This window comes from Geotrypetes seraphini, chromosome 6, assembly GCF_902459505.1.
Source record: "Geotrypetes seraphini chromosome 6, aGeoSer1.1, whole genome shotgun sequence".
NCBI lineage: Eukaryota > Metazoa > Chordata > Amphibia > Gymnophiona > Dermophiidae > Geotrypetes > Geotrypetes seraphini.
Window position 1 is genome coordinate 238,009,507 of NC_047089.1, and position 12,159 is coordinate 238,021,665.

The 12,159-nt window shown below is 34.6% G+C and overlaps 1 protein-coding gene across 14 annotated transcripts in view; it reads right to left on the reverse strand.

Annotated features, from left to right (window-relative positions):
- C6HXorf58 (chromosome 6 CXorf58 homolog) overlaps positions 1-12,159 on the reverse strand; it is an 86,952-nt gene that overhangs the window by 18,495 nt on the left and 56,298 nt on the right. For 13 of the 14 annotated variants that reach the window (XM_033949261.1, XM_033949260.1, XM_033949259.1 and 10 more), the window contains one exon: positions 7,039-7,170. The exons of the other annotated variant lie outside the window; for it this stretch is intronic. In XM_033949261.1, the coding sequence (XP_033805152.1) occupies positions 7,039-7,170 (132 nt within the window). The remainder of the gene's footprint in view (positions 1-7,038; positions 7,171-12,159) is intronic. 14 annotated transcript variants of the gene reach the window in all.

Sequence of the window (12,159 nt, forward strand, 5' to 3'; positions counted from 1 at the left end):
CTGATGCATATCTATAATATGTGGGAGAGCTTTGGCTAATCTCAAAGCCAAAATTTTCGCCAAAAGTTTATTATCCACATTTATTAAAGATATAGGCCTGTAGTTCGAAACCAAAGTAGGATCTTTATTTGGCTTAGGTATAACAATTATTATTGATTCAGCCATAGTACCTTTAATATCACCTTTTATAAGTTGTTTTGATATAAATTTAGTAAATGTGGGGAAAGGACATTTTGAAATGTTTTATAAAATTCTACTGTATAACCATCACCACCTGGAGCGGATCCAACTCTAAGAGATCTCAATGCTGTTTCTAATTCTTTTAATGATATAGGTTCATCTAAACTCCGTTTTATATGATCAGGAATTTTAGGTCCATTAATTGAATCTAAAAAATTTTTACCATCTTTTTGTCTTCCCAAATAAGGCTCGGAAGAATACAGGTCTTTATAAAATTTTAGAAATTGTTTTAAAATTATATTTGTTTGATTTGTTATTATGCCATTATCATCTTTTATCCCATTTATATTAGTTCTTCTTTTTTTTTGCTTTAAGATAATTTGCCAATAATCTTCCCGCCTTATTAGAATTTCCATAATACACTGCTTGTTTGGAAAACAAATCTCTTCTTATCATTTTTGATGTTAATTCATTATATTTACCTTTTGCTTTCAAAAGAGCTTGCAATATCTCATTTTCCCATTTGCTTACCAATTTAGCTTCTAATATTTTGATTTCTTTTTCTAATTCTGTATATTGCATTTTAATCTGTTTCCTAATAAAAGCTGAATATGATATAATATTACCCCTCATAGTTGCTTTAAATGCATCCCATACATTCTCAATAGATGTATCCTCCACTAAATTCATTTGAAAGAAATCATTAATTTGTGTTTTAAAATTTTCCAAAAATTTATCATCCACAAGCAGTGCATTATCAAATCTCCAAAGAGGTCTACCCTTTTCCAATTGATCCAATTGTAATTCTATCCATACTCCCGCATGATCCGAAATAATAATAGGATCTATGGAAGCTTTAATCACCTGTTGTACCTCATTTGTTGAAACAAAAATATAATCTATTCTTGAAAATGATTTATGAACCTGTGAACAAAATGAAAACTCCTGATCATTAAAATGAAGAATACGCCATATATCCTTCAAATCGCATGATTGAGCCAAATTATCTAAACCTAAAAATTTTATACTTTTACTTGGTTTTTTATCCAATAATGGATCCATTACAGCATTAAAATCTCCAGCCACCACTAAATTAGAAGCAGCCAGTGGTAACAACATATTCTGTAACTTTTTTAAAAATTCTGATTGATTCGAATTAGGGGCATATATATTAAACAACGTCAGGGCATTATTTCCCATACTTATATCAACATGTATCCATCTTCCATGTGGGTCTGAATTTATTACCTTAATCTTGGCCATACATTTTTTATTTATAAGAATTGCTACCCCTGCTTTTTTACCCTCTGCTGGAGCAAAAAAACATTCTTTTACCCACCCACCCGTTAGTTTCTGTGATTCCTTTGTATTAAGATGGGTCTCCTGCAGACAGTAAATATCCGCGTTTTGCTTTTTTAAAAATGCTAATACCTTTTTTCTTTTGATTACATGATTCAGGCCATTGACATTAATAGAGTATATCTTAAAAGACATTATATATTTTAAAACTTATCATTATAATCTTTTTCTCTTCTTCTTTCATATTTAAAATCCAAAAAATGTTCTCTATGACACACATATTTACCCTTGAAGTATCCAGTCCCTTATTAACTTTCTCCTTAATCATTCTAATAAATACCAACTTTTTCCCTCCCTTTCCCACCCGATATAATGACTGCTTAAGGACACACATTGGAACTGCAACCCGAATATTCCCCTCCCCTCTAGGCAACCAATATTCAATCAATATCCCCTTCTATCTATCTATATTAACCTTTGATATATTTAGTCATATTTTACTCCTAACATTTCATTAATGCATCTTTATCCATTCATCAATTTTTAATTTATATTTCCCCAGTATTATAGTTTATATCATAAAATTTTATCTTAAACATATATTTAATATGGTATTGATATTTTTCTTATATCTTATACTTTCTATTCCATCAATTCTTATCATCCTTTAAAATCTAAAAAGAAATATCCATATCTTCATATATTATTTTAATATTATTTTTCTTTTTTTTGCATTCTTCTTTTATCCAATTTTTATTGTTATCTGATGCATTTTTTTTTCTTTTCTTCCGCTTTTGTTTTTTATTCAAGTTTTTATTTCTTTCTGATCACTCTTTACTCCATCCATCCATATTTTACTCTTTTAAGTTTAGTCCCTTGAGTTTTCATTCTGTCTTTTTTGTCTATTTCTTCTTTATATTTTTATTGTCTTTTCTTTAGTTTTATATTTTTCTTTCTTCAGTATTTCAATGTCTCACATTTTTATATTTTTCACAATATGATCAAAACCAATCTTGATATTTTATGTTAAAATGACATAGGTTCTGATTTTGAAAGAAAGGTTTTTAGTTTTTCTGGATCTTCAAAATACAAAGATTTATCTCCAGATGATACTCTCATTTTTGCTGGATAATACAATCCGTATTTGTATCCTTTTTCTTTTAATTGAGGTCTCAAGTCTAATAGTCTCTTTCTTTTATTTGCTGTGTTTTTAGCAAAATCCGGCAAAAACCATATTTTGGATCTTTTGTAATTTAGATTTTTATCTTTCTTGGCAGCATTTAATATTTCTATTGCTTGTTGGTATCTAAGCATTTTGAATATTAGTGGTCTTGGTCTGCCTTGATTTTCTATATTTTTTACTGGGATCCTATGCGCCCTTTCTATTTCTAATGGTTGTTTTAAATCCAGTTGTAGTATTTTTGGAATTAAGTTTTCTAGAAATTGTATGGCATTTTTCCCTTCCAAATTTTCTTGTATTCCAAAAAGTTTAATATTTTTTCTTCTTCCTCGGTTTTCATAGTCTTCCAGTTGATCTTTCAATTTATTCAGTTCCAAACTGTCATTTTTGCATCTGTTTGCTTCACCTTCTAAGACCTCCATTTTAGTTTCTAAGACAGTTGTTCTTTTATTATTTATTTCCATTTGTCTGTGGATATTTAGTATTTCTTCTTTCATTTCAGCCATAATAGTCACAGTCTCTTTAAGCATTTGTTTAATCTGTCTCAGTTCTTCCATAACTTCTGCTTTACTCAATATATCAGGTTCTTCAGCAGGAAGTGGGATCTTACTTGGTGTAATTTGATCCTGCTTCTGTCTTTTTGCTGACATACCAGCCTCATTTTTATTTTGTCTGGTACTTGCCATATTCCTGAACCTATTTTTATATTTTTACAGATTTTATCTTCTCCACAATCTTTATGCTCAGTGAGATTTCTGTCCACCACAATATAATATAGCTCGCCTTCAATGCTATGCTGTTGAGGAAATAGCAAACTTTTTTTTTTTTTGGATCTCTTCCTTCAGGGTTCCTGTCTAATTTCGTTGAAGGGTAGTTTCAATTGGCCCCAGTTTTCTTTTTTGATGTCACACAGTACAAAAATCGGCTCCTTACCCTCAGGATTTCTCTTCAAAACCGGCAGGGGAGGGCTACTTCAAACTGCCTTAATTTCAGACTGACAGGAACTAGCCTTTCACCAAAATTAGTTTAAATGGAGGAAGCTTTTATCTTTTCCTATTTTGTCGTCGGTTAGTTCAATGTCAGTTCACCGTGGTCTTCAAGCCTCTTTTTAATTTTTTATCGTTTAGCTCATCAGAAATCTCAGCCCTCAACACCGCATCGCTTCAGCACTGAGAAAAAAGGCGCTCTTAATTTTTCTTTCTCTGTTATGCCGGTGAGGAAATAACAGATTTTCTTTTTGGCTCTCTTCCCTCAGGGCTTTATTTTAGTTTCGGCAGGTGGAGGGTAGTATCGGTTGCCACAGTTTCGCCGATTTTATTTCTCCACAGTTATTTTTTATGTCGTTCAGCACGCTTCTTATCCTCAGGGCTTTGCTTTAACATCAGCGGGGGAGGGCTACATCAAACTGCCATATTTTTATCTTTGACAGGCACCAGCCCTCTACCGAAATCGGTCTGAAGGGAGAAACTTTTTTCTTTCTTTTCTGTCGTTGGCTAATTCAATGTTCAATAGTCTGCCTTCACTCTTTCCAGTATCTTGCTTTATATGTCACTCTTTATAGCATAAAAAGAAACCGGCGAAGGAGTAACTGATCTCCTTGACTCTCCGCCCCAGGGCTCCGTCTCAGCGTCGGCAGGAGAGGGCTGCATCAAACCGCCACAGCTCCAGAATCGACCGGCACTAGCCTCCCACCGAGATCAGTCTTCCTTTTACTTTTTTTCTTTTGCCGTTGGCCTGTTCAAATCTTCAATAGCCCGCCCTCACCACCGTGCCGCACCAGCACAGAGAAAAGCCGGCAAAAAAAAACAACAGCCTTACTTGTCTCCTTCCCCTCAGGTCTTTCCTCAGTACCGGTGGAGAAAGTATTGTCTCTGTTGGTTGATATATAAGTTTTATCAATCAGCATTGATTTTTCTGTCAAAATCAACTCGAAGGGGAAAATTTTTAATCATTTGTTGCCTAGTTGAGAGGAGCGCCGCGATCACACGTCCATTTTGTGTGCGCGGTAAGCCACGCCCCTAATTGCAGCCATCTCAAATCATAAGGTGCCTTTATTTAGACAGATACCTTAAAAGGAGGTGAAGCCAGAAATGAAGTCAGGCACTCAGCACTGAACACCTAACTTAGGCATCCTTATACCTGTCCCAGTGTTAGATGTCTCAGTGGTTAGGGGGCTATATTCAGACATTTTAGGCTTCTCTAATCCATGAAAATGGGAACCTAATATTAGTTCCTAATATTAGTTCCTAATTTAAGCCCTTCAATTAAGTTGTTTAGCTGTTGCTTAATATTGAACAGAGAGTGCTTAGGGGCATGTAAGATGGTGATTTACCAACTTGGGCTAGATTCACTAAAGCTCACCGATCTTTGCGATCCATGGGCGATCCGTGGCCGAGTCTCGGCGGGTGACCGATTCACTACAGCGTCCTCATGCAAATGAGGTGATCGGATGCACGCTTCTTACCGACTTCACAGATCGCTGCAGAGTGATCCAGAAGCATGCGCAGACCATCCTCTTTGCCTGGAGATGTGATCTGTGCATGCGCCTGCTCTCCGCACAAGCTTGAGGTTAAAACGAAAGGGGGAGGAGTGGCTGCACTCACTGGCCCCATGAGAATCATTGGAACAGAACACGCTTTGCAGGGGAACAGAACATGCCAAAATAGTGCAGCCCCGGGTTAGAACCACGGGCTCGCAGAGAGGTAGGGCGGCAGAGAGCAGGGTGCTTTTTGCATAAGGGAGAGGTTTCATTTTGTTGTTTTTACTTTTTGATACTAGGATTTCAGGGCTGCAGGGCTGGGATTTCAGGGCGGCAAAGAACAGGACAGTAGGCAAGGACGTAAGCGACTGGTCCTCAGCAGTCGCTAAAATTTGGATCGGCAAGCCCAATCGGTGTTCCATCTTCTGTTTAGTGAATCATTGCCTTCCTGTTCCCCATGAGATACCAGAGAAAATTTTCACTAAAAGCCCAGGGAAGGATGGGAGGGTATATGAGATTCAGTCTGGAAGAAAGAAAATGTATGAGGTATTATAGGGGTGTTTAGGAGGAACAGGAGCAATTCCCAATTGTTGTTATCCCATCAGACACCAAACATCAAAATTATGTTTTTGACCCTTAGCAGTAGTCTTGTAGTACTATCACTAAAGGTCAAGATGTCAAGAGTCTGGAAGAGAGGGAGGATATTTGAAGTACTGTTAGGAGGGTGGCAGGATGTATGACATATTGTCTGGGGTTCCTGGGATGCAGGAGGGTAGATGGGTAACAAGGTAAAAGGTGCTGTTTGGGGGTCCTGGAAGTGTGGGAGAGTGGCAGACCTGATCCTTGGAAATGTGTGTGGGGGGAGGGAGGTTGATCTCATGACCAGTCTCCATGGAACAAGCCTATGCGCGGGCTTGATCCCATGACCAGTCTCCATGGAACAAGCACATAGGATCTGTAGGAATTGGGGAGCAAAGGTTCAGCCAAAAATGAACTGAGATCTATAATATTGCAATAGGTAGAAAAATGGGCAGATGAGATAGGTCATGTTATCAGTCATCAGTGAGAGATGCGACAGAAGCAAATGAAGGTTAAGACATCTTCAATTAGAACACAATTTGTATAATACACTGTGGGTTTTCTTCTGCTTCCTGTTATAGCATCATAGAAACATAGAAACAAGCAGCAGAAAAGGGCTATAGCCCACCAAGTCTGCCCATTCCAAGTATCCCCTCCCCTGAATTTACTCCCTTAAAGATCCCATGTGAGTATCCCATTTTCTCTTAAAATCCGTCACGCTGCTGGCCTTTATCACCTGGAGTGGGAGTCTGTTCCAATGATCCACTACTCTTTCGGTGAAGAAGTACTTCCTGGAGTCGCCATGAAACTTCCCTCCCCTGATTTTCAGCGGATGCCCTCTGGTGGTCAAGGGTCCCATGAGCCAAAAGATATCATCTTCTGACTCAATGCGTCCCGTGATGTACTTATATGTTTCAATCACATCTCCCCGTTCTCTTCTTTCCTCAAGTGAGTACAGTCGCAATTTTTTTAATCTTTCTTCATACGTGAGATCCTTGAGCCCCAAGACCATCCTGGTGGCCGTTCGCTGAACCGACTCGATCCTCAGCACGTCCTTTCGGTAGTGTGGTCTCCAAAACTGAACACAGTACTCCAAGTGAGGCCTCACCATGGCTCTGTACAACGGCATCATAACTTCAGGTCTCCTGCTGACGAAACCTCTGCGGATACACCCCCATCATTTGTCATCCCATCAGCAATGTTGTTACATGGTTTCATACCATCAATTGAATGCCATTAGCTCTTCAGTAGAAAGGCATGGAACGTCACTTGACATCTAATAACTTGAGAGACTATCTGAAAACAATGATAGATTTCTTACTTGCATATAATCTTTCATAGTTGCAACATCTATTATGTCTGTTATTTTGTGCTTCAGGTGCTGAACTTCATCACGAATCATTTGATCATAATAAACCCTGTATCCCATCAGTCTGCAAGCATCAGCTGCTGCCTGCAATAAAGTGAAAATGTAGCTATAATTTTGTACTTACTTTGTATTTCTAAACTGAAGCAAAATTACATTTTAAAATAATACATGCCTCTGTTTTGTGTGTAAAACTGTGAAAATGTCAGAATCAAATTGATTATTTCTCTTTCTTACAGAAATAAAACAAAAATCTCAGGAGGGTTATCAGAAGCATTCAGTCGCATTATTAATCTATGTAATCAAATATAGCAAGTACTCATCTGTAACTGCTGCTCTTTATTTATTCATGTTTTTATATATTGCTCTTTTGTAAAATAAAAACAGTATCTAAATAACCATGGTACTAGGTTTCAAGTTTATTTAAAATTGTTTATACCGCCCAATCAAGCCTTCTAGGTGGTGTACAAAAACGCTAAAATAAAGTACTAAATAAAATATTTATTTTTTTTTTTTTTAATATTTTATTTATAAATTTTTCATTCTTACAATAATTTAATTGTACATAAAACTTCAATTAACACATGAAAAATTGTGATTACAAATAATTCATCTTATCACATAAAATATAACCCTCCCCCTTTTTTTCATTTCTTAAATCCATATAATATACATTCCCCTCCCATCCCCATTCTTATATAATCATTACTAATGTGCTATGAAATCTGATCATTGGAATAACGAGTCAATGGTTCCCAAATTTTCTTAAAATTATGAATATTTCCCTGTTGTAATGCTATTGTTTTTTCCATTTTGTATATATGACAGACTGAATTCCACCAAAATGTATAGTTTAATTTGGTATAATCCTTCCAATTTTGAGTTATTTGTTGCATGGCGACCCCTGTCAATATTAATAATAGTTTGTTATTGTTTGCTGTAATCGGACTCTGAGTTCTCATTGCTGTACCAAATAGTATAGTATCATATGAGAGTCCTACATGATTTTCTAGTAATTCATTAATTTGGGGCCAAATTAGTTTCCAAAATGCATTTACACAGGGACAAAAAAAAATTAAGTGGTCTAATGTCCCAACTTCTATTCTGCAATGCCAGCATCTATTAGATCTAGTACTATCTATCTTTTGTAAGCGCGTAGGGGTCCATAAAACTCTATGTAACAAAAACATCCAAGTTTGACTCATAGATGCTGACTTTGTAGATCTTAATCTCCAGGACCAAAATCGTGGCCATTGAGACTCAGATATTGTCTGACCAATCTCAATACTCCAAATATCCCTAAGTCCAGTTTTCTTTTTTTTATTTAAAAATCCATATATCAATTTATACCATTTTGCGGCTTGGTGACCCAAGAAATCCGCCTGGAAACATAAAACCTGCAGACTATATTGAGTATTAAGATCTTTCCATTCAGGGAACCCTGCCTGAATAGCTTGCTTCAATTGCAACCATTTAAAATATTGTGTTTTATTTAATCCAAATTTATGTTGCAATTGTGAAAAACTAAGCATTGTTCCTTCTGAAATAACATCATTCAATGTTCGTATACCTGCAATTATCCATTGTTTCCAGACGATTTTGTATCCGCCAATCTTGATCCTGGAGTTTACCCAAATTGATTGATTTAATGATTTAGCAATTGGTTCTGGTGATAGATTACTACTATATCTTAATGTCTTCCAAGTATCCAATAGAATTCTGTTATCCTTATATCGTCTTGGCATGTTTATACTAATTAGATGTTCTAAATGTAGTGGGAACAGGAGCCGCCATTCTAGATATAGCCAATCTGGTACATTCTCCATGAGATCTGGGAGGATCCAATACATACCCTGTCTTAGAATATAGGCTTGATGGTACCTATAAAAATTTGGAAAATTTACCCCTCCCTCCACAATTGGTCTTTGTAAAGATACTAAAGCAATTCTGGGTCTTTTCCCAAACCAAACTAACTTTGTAAGAATATTATTTAACTTTTTATAAAATGACCCCTGAAAAAATATTGGTATCATACTCATTTGATAACAAACCACAGGCAACATCATCATTTTAATTGTTTGGACTCTTCCCCACCAAGAAAGATGTAAAGGATTCCATTGCTCACACATTTCTGTTATTTTTTTTAATAAAAGTTTTTCATTTTCTTTGACTGTATCTTCAATTGTATTTTTGATAATAATTCCTAAATATTTTAATCCTTCTTCTTTCCAAATAAATGAATATGAATCAAATAAGCCTTTGGTACAGTGAACATTAATTGGAAGAATTTCTGATTTACTCCAATTAATTTTATATCCAGAAAATTTCCCAAATTTCTCTAGAAGATTAAGTAAACTTGGAACAGTATTCCCCGGTTCTCTTAAATATAACAATATATATCATCTGCATATGCAGAAAGTTTAAATTCCCAGTAAGAAAATGGGATTCCCTTTATCTCCTTAGTTTGATTAATTGCAATTAATAAGGGTTCTAAAACAATATCAAAAAGTAAGGGGGACAAAGGACATCCTTGTCTAACTCCCCTACGCAAGTTAAATCTATCTGATAAATTGTTATTAATATATAATCTTGCACCAGGAGAGCTATACAAAATCTGAACCATTTTAATAAAACCGGGGCCTATTCCAAACCATTCCAGAGCTTGATACATATAACTCCATTCCACTCTATCAAATGCTTTTTCTGCATCTAAAGATAGCATAAAAGCTGGATCATTCAAATTTTTCACTAAATTTAAAGAGTGAAATGCTCATCTAGTATTGTTTGATGAGTGTCTTTTAGCAATAAATCCTGTTTGGTGTACATCAATAATAAAAGGAAGAGCTTTTGCCAATCTTATTGCTAATACTTTAGCAAGCAACTTACCATCTACATTTAATAAAGATATAGGCCTGTAATTTGAAACCAAGGTAGGATCCCTGTTTGATTTTGGTAAGACAATAATTACTGAATCAGCCATAGTACCTGATATATTCCCATTATTTATTTGGTATTGATACACATTTAATAAATATGGTAAGATGATATTTTGAAATGTTTTATAGAATTCAACAGTATAACCATCACCACCCGGAGCGGATCCAACTCTAAGAGACTTCAATGCTGATTCTATTTCTTTTAAAGATATAGGATCTTCTAAACTTTGTTTTATATGATCCGGAACATTTGGTCCAATAAATGAGTTTAAGAAATTTAATCCCTCTTGTTCTTTATTTTCATAAGATTCAGAAGAATATAAATCTTTATAAAAGTCAAGAAATTGTATTAAAATATTTTTGGTGTTAGTGTGTTGCCTTGTGTGTCTTTAATTGCAATAATCTTAGATTTCCTTTTTTTTGCTTTAAGAAAATTAGCTAATAATCTTCCAGCTTTGTTTGAATTACCATAATACTGAACTTGCTTATAGAAGATATCTTTCCTCACAAATTGAGAAGAAATCTCATTATATTTCGCTTTTACTTTTAATAAATTTTGTAATGTATTATGTTCCCATTTCTCAATTAATTTATTCTCTAATACTTTAATTTGTTTTTCCAAATCAACATATTGTTTTTTAAGTTGTTTTTTGATAAATGCTGAATATGAAATAATATTTCCTCTCATTGTTGCTTTAAATGCGTCCCACAAAATCTCAGCATTAATATTGTCCGAATTATTTATTTGAAAAAATTAATTCATCTTTAATTTAAAATCTTCCAGAAAGTTCGAATCCGCAAGTAAAGCATTATCAAATCTCCAAATTGGATTGAAATGTACTACATCATTACTCTGAAAGTCAATCCACACACCAGCATGATCTGAAATTACAATAGGATCAATAACTGCATTCATCACTCGCTGCGCTATATTATTAGACACGTATATATAATCAATTTGTGAGAAAGATTTGTGGACCTGAGAACAAAAAGAGAATTCCCGATCATTAAAATGCAGAATACGCCATATATCAACTAAATTACAAGATTGAATCAAATTATCTAAACCTAACGATTTCATAATTCTACTTGGTCTCTTATCCAAAATTGGATCCATTACAGCATTGAAATCTCCTGCTACTATTAAATTAGAAGTAGCCAATGGTAACAGTAATTGTTGAACTTGTTTGAAAAACTCCATTTGATTCGAATTAGGAGCATATAAATTTAATAAATCCAGGGTTGTATTTCCCAGAACCATATTGATATTGCACCCATCTTCCTAAAGGATCATGGTTTATTAATTTGAAATCAGCAGTGTATTTCCTATTTATCAGGACAGCAACCCCAGCTTTTTTCCCTATTGCAGGTGCAAAGAAGCATTTAGAAATCCAACCCCCAGATAACTTTTTAGATTCATGCTCAGAAAGGTGCGACTCTTGAATAAAATATATGTCCGCATTTTGCTTTTTAAGGAACGTTAGTACTTTCTTTCTCTTAATAGGATGATTTAAACCATTGACATTAATAGAATAAATTTTTATATCCATCTATTTTATAATTAAATTTTGACAAATACTTCTATAATAATAAAAATGATCAGACCTCAGCACATTAAGTAAATATATTTCCTTCATCAAATCCCCCCATCCCTTACCCCCCCCGAAAATAAGATTATAAAAGAAAAATTCAAATTTTACATTTATCCTATTTTCAATAAACATTTCAATTTCTGCACTTTTCCCAACTTCATGTCTTAAAGAAACATTAATCATCCCACTCCCCCTCCCCTTCCCATCCCTCCACCCTATTCCCACCCCCCACCCTTTAATAAATGTGTAAGCTTGAAAACACACATATATAATCAGGTAAAAAGAATTCCCCCGATAGAACATTCAAAAAACAAACAAAAAAAAAATCTATAATCATAAGTTACACAAAGAATATTTTAACAATTAAACCCTTTCCTCAAATCCCTAATATCTAAACCGACCTCCTTAAAAGAATTTTCTTTAATAAAAACCAAACAAAACTTTTATGTCTTTTTTTTTTTCTTCCTACCTCTTCCTTTCCTTTTCCATTCCAATAACCTTTTGACATAAAAGCATATTACTATATAAGTAATACCATATAAGGTTAC